Here is a 26902-nt window from a genome sequence, read left to right as displayed (position 1 = left end):
GTTACCAAGCCAAAAAAAAAAAAAAAAAATAGTTTATGTCCAACAACTCCAAACTCACTTTTGCACCTTATTTCATTACTCCTCAACTAAACAACTACGTTTTTGAGTAGATTATTTGTGAGAATATATTCATAAAAATAGAATTGTTTTGGTCTTTCTATCATTCACTATAAGACAAATATATCATTGACAACTTATTTGTATGAGGCATATGATATTCTACTCATTTGAAAAGGTCTATATGAGATAATTTTCCTACTATATATCAAGCTTTATACTATCATAGCTTATACTTTTTTTACTTTATTATATAATTGGAACCTCATACGAAGGTGCTTATCGTTGTTTTTAGATGAAAATGCACACCAAATATATATTGGTATGTGACATGTTGCTCAAAAAAAAAAGAATTTTTTGGCAATCTATCGATTTTATTAGAATTTTAAAAAATCGATAAGTTTAATAGCGACCACTTCCGTCGTCGATTTTTAATATTATCAATAGTTTAACTGTTGATTTGACTGTCGATTTTAATGATGTTTTTTGTAGTATCCAACCCTAATTTTCACCGATGATGAAAGTTTGTTAATGGCGCAAAGAATAAATGAGGGTGGATTTGTAAGTTCATTTTAGAACTTATTTGCTTTTGGTTTTTACTGAATTAAGAATTTTATTTGCCGTTGAGTCTGTCGAATTAGAGAATATTATAAGGAAAAAAAAAATCACCTGTAAATCAAATTGATCTCTCAAAATTTTATTGAATTAAACAAGTACATCAAATTTGCTAATGTGAACTACATTAATTTCAACACCAATTTTCGCCCGCAGTTTGTTTGCAATACGTACCTGAAAAAATAATGGAAGAAATTGGAGGTCGTTTATGAAGAAAGAAAAATAACATAATATTATTAAATGTGGAGTAATAATAATAATAATATATAACACGTGTGGCTTCATATCACTACTAAAAAAAATTATTTTTAGTGGTTATTTATTTGTTTTTAATGACAATAAATTAAATATAAATAATTTTATTTTCTCTCTCTTTATTTTATAAAAAGAAGAGTAAATTAATTGATAATAACCTTATTAAGAGATACTTTCTATTAAGTATCAATTACGATCCAAATCGGATAATGATATGGATAGTCTCTCTAAATTTGATTATATATATATATCGTAAAATTAAAAAAAGTAAACCATTTTTGTTTTTTATTTCTTTTTATAGACTAGTTAGCAGTCTCATTGCCATCTTTGCTTCTATATCATTAGTAGTGTTGCTGCCATCAACTGCCGCTAATCATGAAAAAAACTGCTGCAAAGACGCACCTATCTTGTAGTGCCCACCAAAGCCACTAGCAGCAACAACAACAATCAATAACAATAATGTCTTTCAAATTGAAGAAAACATCGTCCAATCTGCGAATCTGCGGCTTTGCAATAACTAGGGATGACAAAATGCAAAATGAGTTCGGTGTATGTAAGGGTAAGAGAAGATGGAGTAGAGGCAGGGGGTTGGGGGATAATTATATGGGATATTTAGGCACACAATAATATAAAAGTTGCAAACATAATACTATCAAGCGTTACACTATCATAGCTAATAGTTTTTTACTTTATTATAAATGGAACCTCATACGAAGGTACTTATAATTGTTTTTAGATGAAAATGCAAGCCAAATGTATATTGGTATGTGACATGTTGCTAAAAAAAAAAAGAATTTGATTTTATTTTACTAACAGTTACAAATTTTGATGTTGAATCTTCGCATAAACAAATAACTATAGACAACTTTGTCTAAGTTTTCTCTCAATTAATAATATATGGGCCAATCAAGACCTTATTTTGGAGCAAAAAAAACTATTAAAAAATAACACAATCATATATTTGCAGAGATAGATATATAATTAAGTGTATCAAATGGTCACACTACGAAGAACAACGGTTTCAATGGTGAGACCAGGACCAAAGCCAAAAAGCACACCCCAATCAAGTCCTTCACCGGTGGTTTTAAGTCCTTCTTCAAGAGACTTCTTCCTCATCAAATCCATGATGAAGAACACACATGCACTTGACATATTACCATAATTACTAAGCACATCTCTAGTAGCTTTCATTTTTTCTGGTTTCAAGTTCACCTTCTGTTCAACTTGGTCCAAAATTGCACGTCCACCAGGGTGTGCAATCCAAAATATTGAGTTATAATCAGATATACCTAGTGGATCAAAAGCTTTACTGAGTGCATCATTGATGTTTTGTGAAATAATATCCGGAACACTCTTGTTAAGATAGAATGTAAGTCCAACTTCACGAAGGAGACCACCGATAGCTCCATGGCTGCCAGGGACGAGTTTTTGATCGGTCGAAACAATCTCAAAGATAGGCTTCTCAACCTCTGGCACAGGATCAGAACCAATGATAATCGCAGCAGCTCCATCCGCAAACAATGCTTGTCCTACAAGACTATCCATGTCTGTCTCACTAGGACCACGGAAAGTGACTGCGGTATTCTCAGAACAAACGATAAGAACACGAGCATCCTTGTTGTTTTCAGCCAAGTCCTTAGCCAAACGAAGAACAGTACCGCCAGCGAAGCAACCTTGGTGGTACATCATGTACCTCTTGACGCATGGGTCGAGCCCTAAGAGTACGATGAGTTCGTAATCAACGCCAGGCAATGCAACACCGCTGGTGGTGCAGAAGATCAAATGTGTGATTTTAGACATTGGCTGTCCCCATTCTTTGATGGCCTTAGTTGCAGCCTCTTTTCCAACCCTTGGTACCTCCCTGATCATCATATCTTCCCTTGCATCCAACGACGGTGCCTTGTATGCACACATGTTAGGATTTTCTTTCAGTATCTCTTCCGTTAAGTACATATGTCTATTCTTGATCTGTGTTCTTTCACCTGAAATAATAATGTGTAATTCGCATCCATCATTACCTTTGATAAAGTCTAGAAAATGAAATATATAGCAATAATATTATTCTTGAGTTATTTTCGTAGTGACTTAAATCTTTAAGTACCATTTGAATATATAATTTATCCAAATTTGTAATTATAAAAGTAATATTATTATTAAGTAGTTATTACTTTTAATATCAAACAATATGTTAGGATTTTCTTTCAGTATCTCTTCCGTTAAGTACATATGTCTATTCTTGATCTGTGTTCTTTCACCTGAAATAATAATGTGTAATTCGCATCCATCATTACCTTTGATAAAGTCTAGAAAATGAAATATATAGCAATAATATTATTCTTGAGTTATTTTCGTAGTGACTTAAATCTTTAAGTACCATTTGAATATATAATTTATCCAAATTTGTAATTATAAAAATAATGTTATTATTAAGTAGTTATTACTATTAATATCAAACGGTGAATATGATATGTTGTATAATATGTTAATTTTGCATTTTAATTAATATAAAAGTAAAATGATATGAAATTTTTTTAATAAATATTAAATAAAATAAAGCTAAAACACTTAATAAAAATACATACAAATGCGCTGAAATTTCTTCTTGAGATCAGTCATATGCTCGCTATTGGTTACTTTGAAATAGTAATCAGCATATGTACTTTGATCAACACAATTTGATGGATTTGCCGTGCCAATTGCCAATACAGTTGCAGGACCCTCTGCTCTTTGAACATTGCGAATCTCACTCACAGACACCATCTTTTCTTAGATGTGTTTTTTGGATAGCAAAGCTTCGCTATGTTCTTTGGGATAGCAAAGCTCAGTAGCTATGTGTTTAGTATTTTGGTGAAGAATTAGGCACGGAGAAGGGGGACATTTATATGCATCAGATTAGGGGCATATGTGGAATTAAATGGAGGAATTATTAGAACATATGTATAAAACGTGCTCAACAACTCAAAGTATAGTAAACTCGTAATAATGTTCCTGGATTATTCAAACCATCAGCAGATGTATTCTGACTTCTTCGTTGTTTTATTGTTTTACTTTGACTATGATTGATTGTTTTATATATGTGACGGCTATTTGAACAGATGCAGTAGGCAGTTGGGCATCACGTGCTTCGTTAGTACCATTTATCCATATCATGCTGAAATCTCTTCGAAGCAAAAATGTTTTACTGTTACAAGTTTATAAGTTGTGAATTGCAATAGTTTTTTTATGAAAATATATTTCCCATTGATAAAATGATGAGAGAGTGACCAGTAATAAAAATTATATATAGTATATATGTAGTAGTATATAAAATAATATAATTAATTATATTATTGTTTAACTTGTTCAAGCAAGACTAATTAATTAAGACCAGACATATATATGATGGTAAACTCCAGTGTCATCCACCATACTCCTCAGACACCCAGTCAAAGTATACATCGCTTTGAATGTTGAAATTCTTATTAAAATAATAACAGTATAATTAGATGGCCTTTAAAAATTGTCTTTTATTCAATTTTTAAAAAAATAAAAATAAAAATAAATAATTTTCCTAATTTTTTAAATAATTATTACCATAAAAATGGGTATAAAAAATTAAAATAATATATTATTAAATTTAAAGACGGACTAAAAACTAAAATTTAAAAAATAAATAGTATTTCTGAAATAATAAGATCACTTAACTATAAATATACAATAATTAATTAAGTACCACTAGTTAATAAGTAACACACAAACATTTTTAATTCGAGAGATTTAATTTCAACATGACATGGATATAATGGTAATAATAAGCACGAGTGCCCAGCTACCTACTGCATGCACCTATCATCATATGCCCAAAACTACGATACTCCTAACAAACGGAATCAAAGTTGATTGCCATAAAAAAACAAAGAGAAATAAAAATACTACTATATTCTACCAAACACAAAATAAAAATAAACCAAAGTCAAAGTAGAACAACTAAGAAGTGAGAGAACATCGTTTTCGAGCACTGCTGACCATTTGAGCACGCTTTCTATTTAATTCCACATATGCCCCTACTCTCAAGCATATAAATATCCCCCCACCCCTGTCTAAGTCTTCATCAAATCAAAATACATTTGTTATTCCAAAGAACATATCTGAGCTTATTGCTATCCCAAAGAACTTAGCTAAGAAAACATGGTGGCTGTGAGTGACATCCGCAAGGTTCAACAAAGGGCAGAAGGCCCAGCAACCGTGTTGGCGATTGGTACAGCAAATCCAGCAAATTGTATTGATCAGAGTACATATGCAGATTATTATTTCAGAGTAACCAATAGCGAACACATGACCGACTTAAAGAAAAAATTCCAACGTATTTGTAAGTATTGTTATCAAATATTTTAATGTTATTTAATTTAATATTTATCAACCTAAAATTCATTATTTTACTTTCATATTAATTATTGATACACAACAATTAACATATTATACCGTGTACCATAATATGATATATATCCAACTCATAGTAATAACAATAATAACTACTTAACAAGTTACTATTTTCCTATGTTTCTAAACATAACAAATTTATTTTGGTCATATATACTTTCTTGATCTTTCACATACTCATTTATTTACTCATATATAATTAGATTTAATACATTATATCTATAATTAAATTTAGATAAACTATTAAAATCAAACCTGAAAGTTTAAATTAAATCACTACATGAATAACTTGAAAGGTTTGATATGCGAACTGAACGGAATTTAAAATGTCAAAACCCAATTTTTTTTATATATAAGTAGATGATTTTTAAATTTGAAAAAGAGTACTGATGGATGTGAATTACATATCATTATATTTTAGGTGAGAGGACAATGATCAAGAATAGACATATGTACTTAACAGAAGAGATACTAAAAGAGAATCCCAACATGTGCGCATACAAGGCACCATCATTGGATGCAAGGGAAGATATGATGATTAGGGAGGTACCAAGGGTTGGAAAAGAGGCTGCAACCAAGGCCATCAAGGAATGGGGCCAGCCAATGTCTAAGATCACGCATTTGATCTTCTGTACCACCAGCGGCGTTGCGTTACCTGGCGTTGATTACGAACTCATCGTACTCTTAGGACTCGACCCATGCGTCAAGAGGTACATGATGTACCACCAAGGTTGCTTCGCTGGCGGCACTGTCCTTCGCTTGGCTAAGGACTTGGCTGAAAACAACAAGGATGCTCGTGTGCTTATCGTTTGTTCTGAGAATACTGCAGTTACTTTCCGTGGTCCTAGTGAGACAGACATGGATAGTCTTGTAGGGCAAGCATTGTTTGCGGATGGAGCTGCTGCGATTATCATTGGTTCTGATCCTGTGCCAGAGGTTGAGAAGCCTATCTTTGAGCTTGTTTCGACTGATCAAAAACTTGTCCCTGGCAGCCATGGAGCCATCGGTGGTCTCCTTCGTGAAGTTGGGCTTACATTCTATCTTAACAAGAGTGTTCCTGATATTATTTCGCAAAATATCAACGAAGCACTCAGTAAAGCTTTTGATCCGTTGGGTATATCTGATTATAACTCAATATTTTGGATTGCACATCCTGGTGGACGTGCAATTCTAGACCAGGTTGAACAAAAGGTGAATTTGAAACCAGAAAAGATGAAAGCCACCAGAGATGTGCTTAGTAATTACGGTAACATGTCAAGTGCATGTGTGTTCTTCATTATGGATTTGATGAGGAAGAAGTCTCTTGAAAATGGACTTAAAACCACTGGAGAAGGACTTGATTGGGGTGTACTTTTTGGATTTGGTCCTGGTCTTACTATTGAAACCGTTGTTCTCCGTAGCGTGGCCATATGATGCGCATAGTTATATGTCTTTGCATATATACAACTATGTTATTTTTTAATAATTTTCTTTTACTCCAAAATATGCCTGGTTCTGATTGGCCCATATAGAATATTATTAGATGAGTAAAAACTTAGACAAAGATGTCTAAAGTTAATTCTTTATGTGAAGATTCAATTTCAAAATTTGTAATTGTTGGTAAAAAATATATCATATTCTTTTCAATTGAGGAACATGACGCATACCAATATTTGAGTTGCATTTTAGTCTAAATACAGCTATAAGCACCTTCACGAGGTTCCATTTAAGGAAGAGCCAAAAAGTATATATTAGGTATGATAGCACAAGGCTTGGAGTATTATGTTAGTTTCTAGTTTTTTATGCATGTTGTCGTGTGTTTGAAGTGTCTCATGTAGTTTCTAGTTTTTTATGCATGTTGTCGTGTGTTTGAAGTGTCTCATGTAATGATATAATAATTAATGTTACTTTCTTGTATAATTTTTAATATGTTATTATACGTACAATCTTGAATATAATAAAATTAACCTTGTAGAAAAAACATGTCATCTTGCGTTGTAGCAAATACGGAATAAAATTCAATTTCATATATAATATTGTGTATTGTTCTACTCATAACTTATGTTACACATTAAAGTAGCATATATAGTTGTTCAAATATATTCAGTACACTACAAGAAAAATATTCATTCAACCACACTTTTTTTAAGTTACATTTAAAAAGCGTAGCCTATTCATAGAATAGATTACGCTTTTTTCCATGTTACCTTTTTATAAGAGAAAAGAAAACACAATTGTGGTATCATTTAAAAAGTGTAGCCTTAGATATTATAGAAATCACTTATAAAACGTAGTCGTATGTTGATATCTATGGGTACACGTTTTAAAAAAAAAAAGATTATTAGAATATATATAGAAAATTAAAAAAAAAATAATGAGGGACCTAAGGCTACACTTATATAGAGTAGATATGGTATACAATGTGGCTACACTTTATAGGTGATGCAATAGCGTTGAAAAGTGTAGCCTATTCTGGTAAAAATAGAAGCTGAAAAGCGTAGCCTTTGGTCCTGGACAGCATCACTTGAAAAGCGCACCTTATTCCCAAACGCCAAAAGCGTAGCCCTTGGTGCAGAAAAGCGTAGCCTTTGAGAATAGGCAACGACCGAATAGGCATCCCCCACTAAAGCGTCTCCGTAGCCCGAAAAGCGTAGCCTTAGCCTAAGGCATCATTTTTTTTCACTTTTGGCTACACTTTTCAAGTGTAATTAAATGGGTGTTTTTTTTTGTAGTGGTATTAGGTTATTTGGTTATATATACCTCTACAAACAGAATACGTTTAGAACGATTATGCTACATGTACACTAAAATTAACTTTTAAAATTAATCATCAGTACAATATACATATTAGAATATAAATACATATTAAAAATAAATTAAATCATATATGTATTTATATATAAATACATTAATAACTAATTTTAGTGATTGATTTTAGTGTACAAATAACATTTTTAATTTTAAAAAAAAAACAACATTTCTTGAAACCGCCGGTATCTACTACTTTTGTAATGAAATTCAAATTTTTATTTTTTAATTCAATTAAACAACTTTAACTCTAAAAAAAGTACATTTTTAGTCTTTATATTGGGATAAATTAACATCAAAATCATATTTAAATTTTAATTTTATTGACAAAAATAACCAAAAAATAACGCAAAACAAATAAGACTTCGAAAAAATTAAAAACGTGACAACAAAATATATGTGACGAAAACCAACGAACAAAAATATCTTTTTTTAACAAGCAACAAAAACCGATTTTGTATTTAGCAAATAAAATACTTATATCCAAATTTTTGTCTAAATATTTAGGTAAGTATTTAGAATTGCATGCAAATATCATAGCAAGCTTTGATCACAAGACTTCTTTTTCAGTTTTTCACAAAAAAAAAAGTTTACTTGGAATAAAATCACTAAATTTTAATAATGGAAATGTTTGATCATTTATTTGTCATTTATATTTTTTAAAGTTTTTTGTTGAGCAATATAAACTTTTGTATACGATTTTTGTGGTTTATCATTAAAATTAATCCTAAATGGGGTGTTTTAGTCTTTCTAAAATGAAATTAATTAAAGAATATTAGTTTTAAAAGGGCATTTAAGTCTCTTAAATTAATCTTGAATGGGGTATTTTAGTTTAATAAATTAACCAAACTTGTATTTTAAATTTTTGAGTAAACTACCATTTCTACCCACGAAAGTTGAAAACGCTGACATATCTACCCATAGAAAAAGGAAATTACCATTGGTACCCATGAAATATGGGTTCCGCACAACAAAATTATCCAAACACTAAAAAATTACCCAAAATTCCTAAATTACCCTTATCTTCACCACCACACCACCTCTTTCACCCAATCACCTTTCTAACCCTAACCCCATTCACCCAGCCACCACCCCTCTTTCCGTTTCTAACACACTCTCACCATTAAGTCGAAAACCTCAGCTTCATGTTCTGCGTAACAGAGCCCTCTCTTCTTCCGACTAAACTCAACTTCAGGGCTCAGAGCTTGAGCTACAATGGCGGCGAAGAAGCAGGATGATGGAAGCACCAAGAAGAGGAAGCGGATTTCAGCTTCGGACTCTAATGCGAAGCATTACATGAATCCCATTCTAAGGCTCCTAAACTCTCTGCCTCTAAGAAACCCTTCAAATCCCTCAAAACACGCAAACCAGACGCTGTTCCTAAAGACAAGACCAAGAAGGCTCCCCTTATAGGTCGAGAACGTCGTCTTCATGCTAAGGTCTTAAAACGTTACCAATTTGCTTTCAAATGCATTTGAATCTATGTTTTATTATTGTTATGAATCGGTGGAACATTTTGTTGTTTGATTTCAGGAACTTGCGGAGGCTAGGAAAAAGAAGAGGAAGCGCCATTTCACTCTTGAGCAAGTGAGTACTTATGCTCATTCATCGTGTATTTATTTATTCATATTTGGGATTTAACTTTAAGCTTTGGATTCTGTTGATATGTTTAGTTAAAATCTTTACAGCTTTGGGATATTATGGTTAATTAAATAAATAATCGTAAACAGGAGCTTGCACGCCTATGGGAAAAGATGAGGCGTCATGAGGTTGCCAAAGAGGATAGAGCCAAGTATGTATATTTAGGAAAGATTTTCAGTAATGAAATTCCTTATCTTTGTTTTCTTTCTCTATAAACTTTTATTTTTAAATACAGAACTTCGATCCTAAAAATAGCATTTTAAGCCTTTTAAACTTAATAAAAAGAATATATTTGTTTTTTTTTTTCAATTATGTTTTTCTTGAAAAAAAAACATAAATAATAAATCAAGTGAAGATTAAATTTACATAGATCCCTTAAATTAAAAAGTGTTACGTACATATTCCAATTTATATATCTATATAAATCGACACATCTATATATCTTTGATTTAACATTTTAACTAGTAAATTGAATTAGTGTTAGTTGAATTACTAAGATTACATACAAATCGTATAGAACTGATTCGATTTATACCTAAATGGTGACTTCCATGGTAAACCGAATGAGATTAATTCGAATGAGATTATTCGATTTATATGCATGTGAATAAATAGTAAATTGAAGAAAGCTGTTTAAATTTACGCTTGTTTTTTCTTCCTTAGTAAATCTAATTGGTTAAATTCAATTTATAAACAATGAGCTAAAAGACATAAATCGAATCCAATAGGTTCGGTTTATCATGTATTGACCTACGCCAATAGGATATTACAAATTTTTATAGTATTCCTAACATCTTTTAAGTCATTTTTTAAAAATTATTTTGCATAGAATAAAATATTTTTTGTAGTATAATTTAAATAAATTTATTAAAAAAAATTTGTTAAAAATATTCATGAGCTATTAAAAATGGACAAAAGAGTATTGCATGGAATTCGAATTGATAGCTCATTAATATTTTAAAGAAATCTCGTAATTAAATATTTTGTTAACTTTTTTTTAATATATGAAATAAAATATATATATTTTTTATTTTAAATTACTAATTTTTTTAATAAATGAGGGTGTATGTGTAATTCGAATCAGGTTGATTATAAATTAGAACATGTACGTAACACATTTTAATTTTTTAACTTAGGAGATCTACATAAATTTGATCTCACTTGGTTTATATATATATATAGTCCTTTTTCTCGTTTACCTGTAAATCTTAACAAGAAAGTATATTATATATATATATAATTATATATTAAAAAAAAACAGACATAATAATATTTATATAGTTGCCAATGAAGAATATGATAACGACATATGCCTCTTACTATACATACACTAGACTACTAGAGGGGATGTATTATTGCATGCTGATGTGGACATAAATAGTGGAATATCTTAATCAAATACGTTTTAATTAACATGTTATATATCTTAGAAAGCGGTCTCGTATTCCACTGCACTTAGCGAAACATGATATTTTATTTATGTTGATCATTTAGATATAATATAAATTATGTAAACGTTTAAAATTTTGGAAGCTTTTTTTGAGTAAACATGAAAAAGAGAAATTTACGGTGAGCTTCAAAGCGACTATATAATTAAAAAGTATTAAATTTTATATATTATTTTGTCTGACCATGTACAATGAAATTTAGTGTCATGGTGTGTTTTTGACTTTTTGCGTGCTCTTAAGTGTACAGCTGAGTTGGCAATTTATTGGAAATTGGCTTAATAGGCATATTTGTGTAATCATGGAAGAAAACAATTTTTGGTAATCATAGAATGAATAAGAAATGATCCTAATTGAATGGGAAGAATACTATACACGTAATTGGATAATTTGTTTTTTAAAAAATACAGCAATGTTCCAAGAAAATAAGAGATGAATTGAATTATGCAAAATACAGTGACAGATAAAATAATATTTTTGATGAGAGAAAAAATTGAGTGAGATTATCGTGAAATCGAACTATTTAAATGTATATGAAATTTGTATTAATTTGTTTATTGTATATTATATGGATGAATTATTTGTGGGGATAAAGTTGAAAATTTTTTTAATGTATTATAAAATGAATAATTGAAAATAATATAGAGTTCTTTAATATTATGCAATATTTTCGTATTCCGGGCAAATTTAATCGCTCATCAATAAGTGAAAAAAAATCACTCTAAATAATTTGATTGAAAAATATATCCCTTCAAACTTCAAATTAAAGTACCATGATTTTCTGTTGGTTATATTAAGGGCAATTTACATAATTAGATTGTTTGGACTTTAAAATTATTCATTTACAACTTTATAAAATAGAAGACATACATACATTTTTTTACATCTTTATAGAAACTGCTACTGGCAGTAGCGGTTTACAGAGACACGTAATCCGCTACAGGCAGCCGCGGATTACGTGAACGAATGGCAACACAGAAACCGCTAAAGGCTGTCGCGGTTTCTGTTGAGGTTGGGTTGGGCATAAACCGCTACTGGTAGTAGCGGTTTACGTGTATGGGGATCCGTGCGTAAACCGCTGGAGGCAGTAGCGGTTTACGGTGAGTTTGGGTGCCTATATAAACCGTGGTAGGCAGTCGCAGATTCTTCATTTGGAGTGGATCTTGGGCAAGTTAGAGAGAGAAAATTCTATAGAGAGGTCAGAGCAACTAGAGAGCGGGTCCGAGGTATCCAAGTGCGAACTCTAGCTGGATATCATGACAGAAGAACGGAGCTTGTACCGACTGAACGGTGTTGCGCATGTTGCCGGTGCCATTACTGATAAGGTCAGTTATATTTTAATTTTTTTTTAGCATTAGCATTTATTAATTAGAAAAATGGTATATAAGGTAGAGGAACTAGAATTTATAGTTTAACCCTTATAGTTTGGAATTAGGCCTTGCATGTTAGGTTGTAGAATGTAGTGGGGCTGTATATAGGAATCAATTTGTATAGCAATTTTTGTTTAGTTAATTTTTGAATGTTCTATTTTGTAAGAAAAATATTTTTTACAGTCTTATTTGCGTTAAATCGATTTTCGTTAAAGGGCTTCTTGAATTGTGTAACCTGTTTTCGTATTAGCCCAAAAAAAAAGTTTTTCGCATTTTGATTTGACGATGGACTAATAGGTTAATCCTTTGTTTAGGTGTTTAATTTGTTTCCTTGTTTGGTGATCGTATAAGCGATTTGTTGTTATTAGATAGGGGGATTTGTTGTAGATAGTAGAATTTAATTGTTTCGGGTATATCTTTCATATTTTATGCAGCCAACTAGGTGTATCTATAGTGTGAGACGGCAACAAAATATGCCCATGCATGACAGGATCATCCCGTATTTAGAGAGGGCTGGATTGTACCACTTGGCCAGGTTAAACAGCCATTGATTCTGGTTGGACGAGCCCTTGGTCAGTGCGTTCATTGAGAGGTGGCGCCCTGAGACGCACACGTTTCATATGCCTTTCGGAGAGTGCACAGTGACGTTGTAAGATGTGGCGTTTCAGCTTGGGTTGCCTGTCGATGGAGAGGCCGTGAGTGGTTGCCTTGGTGAGTTTGAGAAATTCATGGAGGGTGGCCGACCAGCTTGGGAGTGGTTTCAGGTTCTATTCGGTGAGCTGCCACCACCGAATAAGGTCAAGTAGATGACAGTCCACTTTACCTGGTTCCACGAGAGGTTTAGGGTGTTACCAGCAGATGCGACTGAGGACACTGTTCGCATTTACGCACGTGCCTACATCATGATTCTGTTATCCACTCAATTATTTGGGGACAAGAGTGCGAACTGGGTACATATACGGTGGTTGCCATTTGTAGCGAATCTTGATGATATGGGGAGGTATAGCTGGGGGTCGGCCGCTTTGGCGTGGTTGTATCGATGCATGTGATATGTCGTGCTATTACAACTTTGTTTTACCTATTTTTCCATTTAGGTGGTCTACTTACTTACCTCCGAACGATGGCAAGGAACAGAGGGTCATAAATTATCGCCTTGTGTTGGATCGGTTAACCGCTCGCGATGTAAGTCTGATGAGTGTGTTTGTTTCATTTGTTGTATGCTTTAGGGTCATGCCTATATGTATACTTGTGGTAATGTTTGATGGGTTTTAAATTTTTAGATTGTATGGGAGCCCTACTCCGCCCTTGACGTACTTACTGTGGTCCATCCGGAGATACTTAGGGAGGAGCGTTGTCGATTATGGCGAGCGATCACTAGTTTAATATACTTTGCGGTCATCGAGTAGCACCAGGTTGATAGGGTTGTCCCACAGCTTGGGGGAGTGCAGCATCTTCCCGAGGGGACTTTGAACATAAACTGGCTGCATGCTAAGGACGGGTGGGGAGGAGATAGGTGATTCCCCATTAAATTGGCACATAACCTAATACAAAGTCACTAAATCATCTAAGCCTATATCCCGCTGGTTGAACCTCGCTGAGGGCAACCCCTACGGGTGTGACCGGGCTGCTTGCACAGGCCACACTGCTTCAGTCGACTAGTGTTAGCTTCGTCCATGTTGTTGCGGATGCGGGTGGACCGTGGTCGTCCTTCTCTTGCCCGTCTCATGTTGGGGTCCGGGATGACAGTCGGATCGTCATATGGGGCCAAAGCCCCTCTGGAATACAAGGTGCAAAGGACATCTGGTAGAACTTGAATACCTCATACATGCTGTAAACCTCATCGACGTAAGTGGCTCAATCTAGTCGTGACTGCACACAGCATGCGATGGCATGGCAACAGGGGTAGTGCAGTGCCTGGAAGTATATATCCACAGTCGCAGGTGCGATCCCTTAGGAAAACCCGGTAGCTACCCAACGAGAATTTACCTGTGGGGGTAGTCTCTGCCACGGTATACTCAGCTTGATGCCTGTCGAACAGGATCACTGTGAAGCACCTTGAATCCCTCAAGTTTCGCTCAATGGCCTTAACAAGCTAAGTGCTTGGGAAAACCGGTGCCCGAACCCTAACTGTGCCTCTCCTGTCTGCCCCCGGACAACAAATAACTCAGCTAAAACAAAGGTCTCATATCTCACACCAGTTGACACAACGGCGATGGGAATCTTGTAAAACAACTTTTTTACCCACTTTGAACCATACACACCGAGCTTCCGTAATATGCTGAGCTTAATCTCTGCCAACGTACTCGACGATTGGATAAAAATACTAAGCGGTTCTTTATCTGTAAATTTCACACCATGCCTTTTGCTCTTTTGAATTTTTCTAGAGCAATGCACTAGAGGCACAAAACTTTTCTCACCCTCCATTTGTGAGAAACAACACTCTTCCTCCACCTTTAGCCTTTGAGGGGTTTATATAGGTTCACACACACTCAACGTAAACCGCTACTGCCTCCAGTGATTTACGCACGCATCCCCATACACATAAACCACTACTGCCAGTAACGGTTTATGACCAATCCAACCTCAACAGAAACTGTGACAGCCTCTAGCGGTTTTTGTGTTGCCATTCCTTCACGTAATCTGCGGCTGCCTGTAGCGAATTACGTGTCTCTGTAAACCGCTACTGACAGTAGCAATTTCTATAGAGATGTGAAAAAATGTATTTATGTCTCCTAGTTTGTAAAGTTGTAATTGGATAATATTGGAGGCCAAACAATTTAATTATGTAAATTGTCCTTATATTAATGAAGGAATTATTAAATTGACAAGTTCATATGAAATAATTAGTGTTGATTTATACGGTTTTGAAAATTGTATAATTAAAATTGGTTTAATTATTTTATTAGTTTTTATAATTTTATCAAATTTATAATTAAATATTTATATTTTTTAATTTAGTTTTTAAACTATTTTTAATTTTGTAATTGGATTATTTTTATGTTAAAAATGTTAAAATTAATAGAATATTTTTCTTAAAAAATATGTAATTAAAGATCTAATTAAGTTCTTAACTATGAATACCTTTAATTTACGGATACCTTTATAACAATCTAATTATAAATACAGAATAATTAAACTATTAAAATTTAAAGAAATAGACAATAGAATAAAAGATTTGAGACAACACATACTCTCAATTTATATGAAATTTATATTTAAAATGAAATTGAGATTTAAAATTTAAATATTTTTAGTCTAACTCAAGGATAGTAATTCATACCATAAATTTTATGAGACTTATAATTTAAAATTAAAGACGTAGTTAGTTTTAAATTAAAACACTACAAGAAAAGAGAGTTATTTTAACATGATTTTCTTTAACAGTCATAGTTAAGTGTAAAAATTAATATATATTTTTGACAAATATCACAAATGTCAAATTTTCTATGTTTTTTATTTATAATTTGATTGTAGAAAATTATTCCTCAATTTTGACACTCATTTGTTTTTAATATACTCTATTATTCCTTTTTTTTCGTTGAGCTCCGTCAATTTTGGCATCACACTGCTCTCAGTTTGGGATCATATTACTCATTCTTCATCTTCAAAATCTCAGTTTATTCTTCAGTTTCAAGATCTCATCTCATTCTTTGTTAAAACCTTTTTGTTGAGAATTTTTTATGGTCAATAAGTGTCAAAATAGATAGTATTTTTGACGGTTAATAAATATCACAAAAAATATATTCTCAAATTTTTTTAACAAATTATTTTTGATGGCCAATATTTATCAAAAGAAGATTTAAACTTTTTTTACAATTACTTATATGTTAAAAATACTATTTTTGATAAAATTTTTATTAACATATTTTCATAGTTAAAATAGTGTCAAATTTTTTTTTTTGACGAATTTTAATTTTTTTTGACACATAATAATCCTTAAAAATAATCTATATTGTTGTAGTGAAATAGGGGATATTATTAAAGTTTTTTTTGTTAGTATTTTCAGTTATATTTTGTAATGAAGATATAATAATAAAGAAATGTAAATATTTTAAACACAAATTATATTTGTAACAAAACCAAATTTTCAAAAGAAAAATAAGTAAATAACGTATTTCTGAGAGTATTTTTTTTAAATAATATATGAATCTATGGTACATCACTTAGCCACAAGCCACACACTAACACCCCTTTTAAGCCACTAGGAATTAGAGCGGTCCTTTGTTGACATTTTGCCTCTGCAACCAAGGTTATTTTTGCCCTCTCAACATCTATGCAAGTGGACTAACTTTTCTTACCATGATATTCATGTTCCGCTTTTTTCCTTCGGCATATGTGATCATTTTCCTATACGTTAATACTCATACTATTATTTTACTTGATTCACGTGTGTATTTTAAACATAACAGTATTGTTTATTAATTTTTATTTTGTCGGATTTTCAAAAAAGCGCTTCTAATTCTTATAGGTAGCGTTTGTTTTGAGGTACTGAGACAGAGACGAGGAGATTAAAATTCAGTATCATGTTTGTTGGTATACTAAAATTTCTGTTTTTATCTCCAAAATTTCAGTACCTCTAAAAAGTGGGGACACAGGAGACTAAAATTTTTAGAGATGAAGATTGAAACTTTAATAACATTTTATACCTAAAATACCTTTATTTCAATTAGTTAATTCCAATTTTACCCTTTGTACAAATTAAATTAAAATTTCTTTCTTGTTTTAATTTCTATCTCCCACTTTGCACCAAACAGAATACTGAAATTTATTTCAATCTCTATTTCTTAATCTCTGTCTCTCAGTCTCAGTCTTTCTATCTCTGTCTCTCCATCAAACGATACCATAATTTCATCTCAACACAATGAAATAAAGAGAGCTCTTTGCCAAACTTAATAATAAGTGTAAGAAGATAGGGAAGAACCTTGAGCCATTGATAATAATTTTACCCAACTCAAAAGGATCTTATGGTAAGTTATGTGAGAAATGGATCTTCTTCAGTTTTTTTAATACTTGACAGAATTCAGTGTAATCTCTCACCTTTGATTTTATAAGTGGGACTAGAAATAAATAAGAGAGAGAGAGAGAGTAATAAATAGTTAGATTAAACACTGCACACCATCCAATTTTTTTTTCACTGAAGATGATCCACTCCCAGTTCTGTGTACCTCCAAATCAAAATTAAATTGTAAGATTTGTTTCTTCATTTATTACTTGTGTTTTTGTAGAAACAATAAAGCAAAAATGTGAAACCAAATTAGGAATAGTATCTCAGTGCTGTTTACCAAATCATGCTTATTAGATGAACAAGCAGTATCTTAAAAGTGTTTCTCTCAAAATAAATGTCAAGGTAACTTGAAAAAATGCGGAGCGCTGCTTTGTTTTTATAATTTTTTTGTATTGTTTTAAATTATAAATATGTAATTATTGATTGTGCATGAAGGTTGGTGATTGAAACATGATGCAATTTAGGATAATATTCTTTTTTCACATGTAACACGAGTTGGTGTTACATATAATAATCCTGAGCTGCATCATATAACACGAGGTTTCGACCATCAACTTACACAATTAATAATTACGTATTTATAATTTTGAATCAATACAAAAAATTTGAAGCAAAGCAGCGTTTTATATTTTTCAGGTTACCTTGATATTTATTTTGGAGAAAAACACTTTTAAGATACTACTTATTCATCTGATAAACATAATTTGATAGATAACACTGAGTCACTATTTTTAATTCTTTTTCATATTTTCATAACACTTATAAGACCCCTTTGAGTTGGGTAAAATTATTATCAATAGCTCAAAGTTTTTTCCTATCTTCTTACACTTATCATTAAGTTTGGCAAGAACTCCCTTTATTGCATTGGATTGAGATGAAATTATATGAATTAGAGGCTATCTCTTAAAAATCTAACAAAATAAAAATGGATAAATAATGCTGTTATGTTTAATATGCACATGAATCGAGCAAAATGATAGTGTAAGTATTAAAGTATATTATACCACCATCTCTTTTTTAATGGGTAAACTATTATTTTGGTCTCCTACGTTTGGGATGAATTCTAATTTAGTCCCCAACGTTTAAACTGTTCTATTTAAATCCTAAAAAGATTTGATTTGTATCAATCAAGTCCTTCCGTTAAATGGGTGTCAAATTATTGACGCCGTGTCCGACGTGGCAAGGAAGAGTTGATAGTGGTTAGTAAACGTGTAAGCCTTCCCGCCCTTGGACATAACGCATGCTGCTTACCCTGACTCTTCTTCTTCTTCTTGTGAAGCACGAAACGCAAAGGAAAAGCCAGAAACCCTACCACTAGTCACTGAAAGATTGCGATTCGCAGCCAGAGAAGTGACATTGTCGTTCAGTTACGTTTAAGCTCCACAGCAGCAGTGAGTTTGAAACCCTTGCTTTCCGGGAGAAGATCGTGTCAGGTATTCCATTGTCAAATCTTATGAATGCTTTTAAGGAATGTGTAACGAGCTATGCCGTGCACAGTGGTAGAGGAATATAGTTCTCGAAGTGTGATAGCCACCGGTGCAAAGCTGTTTGCAAAGAAGGTTGCAAGTGGTTTGCTTACTGCCATAAGATGAAGCGAGAGAATTCATGGCAACTGACAAGCTGTTACAAGAAACACACATGCTCTAAGGCCACCAAGATTGGTATAATGAGTTCTCAGTGGCTAAGTAAGGCTTTTATGAAGAAGATCTGTGAAAACCTGAAAATCAAGTTGAGAAGTTTGATAAAGAAGGCTCATAGCAAGTGGAATGTGGATCTCACAATGACCAAAGCTGCCAGAGTGAAGCAGCAAGCCCTGGATGAAATAAATGGTACCTATGGAGAGCAATATAGGAGGATTCATGACTATGCTGCGGAGTTACTGAGGTCTAATCCAGGGTCCACTGTTCAGATACAAGTGGAGAGACCTCCTGAATTTGGGTTAAAGACACCACCTCCTGGTACGGACCTGAGACCACGATTTCAGAGGATCTATATCTGCTTGGAAGCTTGTAAACGGAGTTTCATGGTGTGCAGACCCATGATTGGCCTTGATGGATGCTTCATCAAGACTCCATATGGGGGTCAACTGCTAACAGCAATTGGATGGGACCCCAATAATCAGATTCTGCCAATTGCCTATGCTGTTGTTGAAGCAGAGACGAAAGATTCGTGGAGATGGTTTTTGTTGAATCTGTGTGATGATTTGGGAGTTGATAAGATCAGATGGTGTACATTCATGAGCGACCAACAAAAGGTAACTCTCAACCTAAACTTGTGTAATTAATTCTTTCTTTAATTCATGTCTTGCTGTTATTGACTGGTGATGTTTTTAAATTCTGCTTCAAAGGGATTGATCCCAACCTTTGATGAGTTGCTGCCTGGCATAGACCACCGTTTTTGTGTCAGGCACTTATAACTGGGTAGCCATTCTCATTCTCAGCAGACGATTTTGATTCAACTTTGGGGATTAGGGTTTACTTATTGGACTGGGCAGCATTTCATTTTCCTTTTTTTTTTCCCTGCTTCCAATTCCAACTGTTAACTACAGGCAAACTGCCAACTTTGCCACGTCGGACACGGCGTCAATAATTTGACACCCATTTAACGGAAGGACTTGATTGATGCAAATCAAATTTTTTTAGGATTTAAATAGAACAGTTTAAACGTTGGGGACTAAAATAGAATTCACCCCAAACGTAGGGGACCAAAATAATAGTTTACCCCTTTTTTAATACACATATTGATAAATTCAACACAAAATTGAGATGGCAAATTTCTGTTTACTCTTCCAAAAAATTGATACAAGTCCAATGTTGCACTGTCCCACCATTATACATTTTCTATAAAATATCAAAATTCTAATAAATTGTGCATAATTCAAAATTCTTTTTCTTCCTTCTATTCATATTCTACTGCTTCTTCTTTATCTTCTTATTTTTTTTACTTTATTTTCTCATAATTTTTTTTGTTTGACTCTTTTAAAAAGAATAAAATTAAAAAAAAAGAAAAATTAATGCTGCAAAATTATTAAAAAGGAAAGGAGGAAAAGAAAAAACATAAAAAACGACGATGAAGAGAAAACACTCGAAGAAGGAGAAGAAATGCCACGAAGAAGAAGAAAGAATGCGAAGAAGAAGAAATATCGCAAAGAAGAAGAAGGAATGCGCGTGTGTATACACTGCTTGTAATAAAAGTGGTTTTTGTTGAGTTTGAGCCTACTTAGTTAAACTTAGTTGCCAAAAAAAATTTGAATATGTAGCACCCGTTTATGTTAAATTACAAATCAATCATAAATATTAAGTACAAAACACCACTAAAATGAAACTTTAATCGTATTTATGTGCTAACCTTATTAATCATATTCCACGCACCTATCGGTGGGTTAACCATTTTTTCTTTTCCACGGTCATGATATTGCTACAAGTAAGAAAAAAAATATATCAGTTAATAAAGAGTAAGAGAAGCTACAAAACTACCTCAATTCTCAATGCAAGTAGTAATGCCTATATCATTAGAGGATGCAAGACTCGAGCATCAATCAATGGCAGATCCTCTGTTACTTTAATTCCAAATTCCTGAACGTATTTGTCATTGTTAAAGTTGTGCTGCTTGGCAATCTGATAGGTAGGTAACAGAATGTTAAATATTTGTACACACCCATCATATGACAATGATACAATACAATACAAAGCTACCTGTTTGATGTAGTTTCTCCTTTCTTGAAGACGCTGACAATTCCTTCAGAAGTGCAGTTACCTGGGTCTTAGTTAATCCCTTGGTGTATCTCTGTTCAGAAGCAATCCAATAAACTTACAATGAAGTTAAAAAAAATAGAAAGAAAAAAAAAAGAGCTAGTAAGCAGAAACAAAGTCTATAACGATGAACAGCATGCAAGTGTATAAACAATCATCATAAACAAGAATATTAGCTAAGATAAACCTCCATAGGCAAATAGACAAATTTTGCATCACTCCCAGCTTGGATAGCATGAAGATTCAGATATCTCAATTGGACATCATATTTCTCATGAAAATATTAAACAACTAATTTTTTTTATTGCATTGTCATCAAGAGTAAACTTAAGAAACAAGAAAGAATAAAAACTAATAGTTAGTCATTGTATTTAATGACGAAGATCAATAGATACGATGGTACAAGTTGAGTCATAATAAAAAATGCTCACGTTAACTTAAATAATGGCTCATTTGAAACTCCAGTAGTGACCTGTAACCTCTAATATTTTCATTGTTGTGAGCTTTTACCTTGATTTCTCTTAAAGATTTTTTAATCTGACAATTCACGGTAAAAGAACAACAAATTTTTTGTAAAAATTTCTTGACAGATATTTTCACATACTCAAGACATAATACTCTATACAAAACCAAATTTATGTAAAATGCCATTTAGGAAACAAACTATTATCCTGCGTATCTATCTCCTGAGTAATTTTGCAAATACGGTGATCACAAAAGAAAAAGTCCAATTGCATCATAAAATCCAATGAAATTAAGATTAAAGTGTTTTCCAATGAAATCAGTAACAAAAATTGGTTCATAGTAGGACCTTGCTGACACATATGTAGAATAAGTATAATCAGTTGTCACAGTAAGCTATCTAATGTACTTAGGCCCAGTTCGGGTAAATAATTTAAATAAGTTCTTTTGGAGAAAGAGCTTAAAGCATAAGGACTTTTATTAATAGCAGTTTATAAATAAGTTATTTTGTGTTTAGATTTTTAGTTATAAAAGTATTTATTTTAAAATTGTAGCGTTTGGATAAATAACTCAAAAAATAAATTTTTTTGTATAGAAGAGAATGAATATTAAAATAACGATGATAACAAATACTTTTCAATATTAAATGTTAATTTTACATAACTTAATCACTAATATTGTGTATGATATAGTAGGTGAAAATAAAAAATAAATATAAAATGTGTGCCAATGTATATTTTGTTGCTGTTTTTTATTTTTTTTACTCCTATTAGAACTCCCTTCTCCTTTAATTGAGGTCAAGAACTTGCTATAATTAACTATAAAAGTAATAGCAAGCTATAAAATCACATATAAAAAAAATAAAATTAAAACTGAAATTTCATACCACAGTTAAATACAAATTTAATAATAAAAAATAGAGTGATAAAATAATAAAAAAAATACTTAGAAGGAATATATGCAGTAGGTTGTTCAGATGCAACATTGTATGAAAATGGTGTTGATGGAGGATCAATACTTCATGAATTATTACGTAAAAATAGTGAGGTTTGGAACATTGCCTGAGAATAATGGTGGAAGGTCAGTGCTTCTAGCAGATGAAAATGATGGTGAAGGGTCAGTATTTTTCACAGAGACAATTTTTCACAGAGACAAGAAGAAAAGTAGATTTTTTTGTTTTGAAATTAATTTTTTTTAAGTAAGTGGTAGAATGACTTATCAAGAAGTAGAGAAGTCATATATTTCTACTTTTTTTAAAAAGCTGCAAATTAACTTTTCGAAAAATTAAAATTTTTTTTTTAAATGGTAACAAACATGCAGATTATGATTTTTAATAATCCAAAAGTAAAAAAAAAAAAAATAGCTCCTGCTACTTCTCAAACGGGCTCTAGCATCAACAAAACCAAAAACAATATGTAAACAAACTACTAAAAAGAGATTTAAGAAGCAAAACCAACATTAAGCGAAACCCCATCTGAGTGGGGCCAAGGCTTTGATAATAACCCCTCTAGTATTCTACACCACCACCCTTTTTGCCCCAGCATTGGAAATATTATATCTATTGTTATAAAAAAAAAAATCAAAATACAGAACAAAAAAATTACAAAATCGGAGTGCAACACCAAAGCCACAGATTAATGGCAACGTAAGCAAGGCATCATCAAGAACTCTTGTGGAATTTCCAGCGGCCGGGAAAAGATTTTGAAGTTCCACCCTCACAGCAAATCGGATCGTAAAAATAAATATGAGAAAAAAACACACATAAATAAATAAGCAGTTAGCATTTTCGTAGCATACATTCTCTAGAACGATGAAATGACCTAAAATATGTAGTTAACATAGTTTTCTAAGCACACACAAACCTGGCCAAACCAGAAGCAGCAGCAGAAGAAGAGCCTTTGCGATCATCATCGGAAAGCTTGACGACGAAGTCCTGCCACTCAAACCGTAACCGTCCAGCAGTGTAGATCTTCTTTTACCGTCAAAAGCTGGAATGCAATTTCCGAGGTTCGTCTTAAGATACTTCGTCACCGGTAACCGGTAGGTTCATCAGAGTTCTTTTTACGCTATGGTTGGTTTGATAGAAAATGAGTGGAAAGAAAATGAATGGAAAATGATATTTTTCTTTGTTTGGTTATGAAAGAAAATAGGAAGGAAAGAAAATTTTTATGTGGATCCCACTAAAAAAATTTTCTTTCCATCACAAGCAAGAAAACAAAAAAAAATGCTATATTTTTGTATTTCCAATACTACCCTTAGTTATGTTATTATTAACAAATATTAATATAAATTTAGTTTTAATATATTATTATAATAAAAATTTATATTTAAATATTATATGTATTAGATAAATAATTTAAATCAAATATATAAAATTATAATATTTTATAATATTTATAAAATATAATAAAACATGAATAAATAAAAATACTTCTATTTTATTTTATGATAAGAGTATTAATGTAATTTTATACTATTATGATTTTTTTCTTCTCACTTTTCTTTTCATCCAAACAAAAGAAAATTTTCTCTCTATTTTCTTTCCATCTATTCTCTATTCATTCAAACAACACACAAATAACTCAACTTTTCTTTCCATTTTCTTTCCTCTTATTTTCTTTTTAACATCCAAACAAACCCTTAATGTTTTTAATAAGATTTAATTACTATGTTGGTCTCTATAGTTTTGTGAAATTTTTAATTAGGTTCTTATACTTTATTTTTTCTTTTAATTGAGTTCTTGCACCAAAATTTTTTTTAATTAAGTCCCTACACTTTTTTTTTTCTTTTATTTAGTTCCTTATACCAATTTTTTTTTAGTTGGGTCCCTGTAAAATTAAGCCAATTACTACTAAAAAGAACTTAATTGAAAAAAAAAATAGTGTAAGAACTCAATTAAAAAGAAAAAAAAAGTATAAGGACATAATTAAAAATTTCACGAAACTATAAAAACCAATAGAATAATTAAATCTTTTAATAATCACGTCAGGAGTGATAGCAAAGTATTGGATGGTCCAAACCGTTTTAATCATTAAATAGCTCAGCAATAAAAACATATTTTTTAAAGTTTTTTAATAATTATTAAATAATTTTTATTAATTTTAATTATAATTTAATTTTTTATATATTATTTAATTATTAAATTTATTTTTTATTTTATAAATTATTATTTTATTATTTATCTATTATGTTTACTAACCATTAAAAACAAAAACAACAATAAAATAGATCTTTCATTAACCGTGACTTTCATAAATATGTTGGCAATACGAATTAATTGAGTTTTTTTGTGCTTGATCCGTTACATCTTCAAACACCAGGAAATTGAATATCGTATGTTTCTTCAAAATTCAATTGATTGGATATGTAATACAATCGATTGAATTTCGCATGGCAATATGAATTTTCTCAAAATTAAATTGATTTACACAATTGATTGAATTGCACTATAGAATATAAATTTTTTCTTATTTAATCAATTGGTATTGTTATCAATCAATTAAATTTTGTAAAGCAATAAGATTATTTTCTTATTCAATCGATTTAATTGTGTTTTAGAATGAGTTTTCTCAAAATTCAATCTATTGATTTTGTAACACAATCGATTGAATTTTGTACGTGATTAAGGATATTTTCGTACAACTGCAATGTATATTAAGCAGTTATAATTTTTTCTGCCACTTTTTTATAAATTATTATCTTATTATTCATTTATCTTATCTTTAAAATTCTATGTTCAATTTTTTAAGTTTTTATTTTGATTTAGATATTATAATCTTATCTTTTTTCATACTAATATTAATAATTGGTGAATAATCTATAGTCAATTTGTTTTCAATTATCTAATTCTACAATTGTAATCGTTTATCAATTTCCTTGATTATCAATTTGTTCATGGTTTTTGTTCATCGTTTATCCATCTCTTTAATATCTAATTTTTCTTTATCATTTATCTATCTCCTCAATATCCAATTTTTATTCATTGTTATGCGACCTTTACCGTTGCAGTAATTGCAATCTGCAAAAATTCAATCAATTTTTTCATTATAGTAATCAATTAGTTTGTAAGAGAGTCTTTTTCATCTTATGTCATTTAGGAAATAATGCATTGTTTTTATTCCAAAATTGAAGTTAGTGAATAGAATTTTTTATTTTGCAATTCTTTATTTTATTAGTTATGGCAGTTTTCGTCATGTATTAAAAGTATATAAATATTATTTGAAGTATAATTTTTAATATATTAAAATTGTTTAATTAGACACTATTCAATAATAGTAAAAAACTAAAAATTACAAATTTTCAAAACAAAAATAAAAAATCATGTTAGCCACAGCAGAAAGACATTCAAATAGTACTTCTTTGCTCTTTTTTCTGGCTCATCGTTCACTCCGCTGGGAATTCTCTTCGTGTTTGTTGCGTTTTTTTTTCTTCAATTGTTTGCGTTTCATACTCCGTTTTCTTCGTCATTGCTGCATTTTCTTCTTCAATTATTCATACTTTGCCATTTTTATTTTTTGTTCTTATTTTTCTCCAATTTTTTTAAGGAATTTTCCTTTTTTTTTTTTAATTTTGTTAAAGTGCGGGTGCTTGAGCAGCTACACATAATGGAATACAAAGAGGAACAAATTAAATGGAATTAGAAATCAGACCTATTTTAGTCTAATTTGTATATAGCCTTAACATGAGAATTGAAATTTTATTAAAATTGAAATCAGTGTTTTTTTTTATACCAAAACAAGAAATAGAATTCCAATTCTGTAGAGAATTTTATTCCAAGGATTAATCAATGCAAAACACATTACTCTAAAAAATCGTATAAAATTAAAAAAAAATTTATATAAGGATTAAAAAATATCAATTTATGTCACAAATATCTAAAACTTGTTGCTTTGCGAAATTTAATCGATTGTGTAACAATTTCAATCGATTGAATTTTGAGAAAAACCCATCTTGTGAAATTCAATAGAAATTTTGGAAAAAACATGCGATATATTTACAAAGATCACGATTAATTAAAGATATATTTCGTTGTTATTTTTGTTTTAATAGTTAATAAGCATGATAGATAAATAAAAAAATAATTTATAAAATAAA

The 26902-nt window shown here is 31.3% G+C and overlaps 4 protein-coding genes and 1 long non-coding RNA gene across 6 annotated transcripts; 3 read left to right on the top strand and 2 right to left on the bottom strand.

Annotated features, from left to right (window-relative positions):
* On the bottom strand, nucleotides 1766-3794 carry LOC107605371 (stilbene synthase 3-like). 2 transcript variants are annotated; one of them, XM_016307235.2, is made up of 3 exons: nucleotides 3510-3793; nucleotides 3115-3182; nucleotides 1766-2841 (listed from the first exon to the last, which is right to left on the bottom strand). In XM_016307235.2, exons 1-3 carry the CDS (start codon nucleotides 3685-3687, stop codon nucleotides 1918-1920), a joined length of 1170 nt encoding a protein of 389 aa, XP_016162721.1. In that variant the 5' UTR covers nucleotides 3688-3793; the 3' UTR covers nucleotides 1766-1917. The 2 variants fall into 2 exon arrangements, with proteins under 2 accessions (XP_016162721.1, XP_016162722.1); XM_016307236.2 differs by lacking the exon at nucleotides 3115-3182 and having other exon boundaries at nucleotides 1766-2909; nucleotides 3510-3794.
* On the top strand, nucleotides 5002-6986 carry LOC107605370 (stilbene synthase 3-like). Its single transcript, XM_016307234.2, has 2 exons — nucleotides 5002-5275; nucleotides 5768-6986. The coding sequence occupies exons 1-2, from the start codon at nucleotides 5095-5097 to the stop codon at nucleotides 6757-6759; spliced, it is 1173 nt and encodes a 390-aa protein (XP_016162720.1). The 5' UTR covers nucleotides 5002-5094; the 3' UTR covers nucleotides 6760-6986.
* LOC107648506 (pumilio homolog 24-like) lies at nucleotides 9349-9989 on the top strand. Its single transcript, XM_021105705.1, has 4 exons — nucleotides 9349-9417; nucleotides 9471-9572; nucleotides 9667-9720; nucleotides 9864-9989. The coding sequence occupies exons 1-4, from the start codon at nucleotides 9349-9351 to the stop codon at nucleotides 9987-9989; spliced, it is 351 nt and encodes a 116-aa protein (XP_020961364.1).
* LOC107647643 lies at nucleotides 19056-20010 on the top strand. Its single transcript, XM_016351706.2, has 2 exons — nucleotides 19056-19848; nucleotides 19942-20010. The coding sequence occupies exons 1-2, from the start codon at nucleotides 19183-19185 to the stop codon at nucleotides 20008-20010; spliced, it is 735 nt and encodes a 244-aa protein (XP_016207192.1). The 5' UTR covers nucleotides 19056-19182.
* LOC107648505 lies at nucleotides 20009-24010 on the bottom strand. The gene is made up of 4 exons (XR_001621953.2): nucleotides 23671-24010; nucleotides 21290-21380; nucleotides 20943-21211; nucleotides 20009-20113 (listed from the first exon to the last, which is right to left on the bottom strand). It is a non-coding gene; the product is annotated as an uncharacterized LOC107648505 (long non-coding RNA).

The sequence above is a fragment of the Arachis ipaensis genome, chromosome B06, assembly GCF_000816755.2.
Source record: "Arachis ipaensis cultivar K30076 chromosome B06, Araip1.1, whole genome shotgun sequence".
Lineage (NCBI taxonomy): Eukaryota > Viridiplantae > Streptophyta > Magnoliopsida > Fabales > Fabaceae > Arachis > Arachis ipaensis.
Note: the sequence above shows the minus strand (reverse complement) of the source record. Positions and strands in the feature narration are given on the sequence as shown.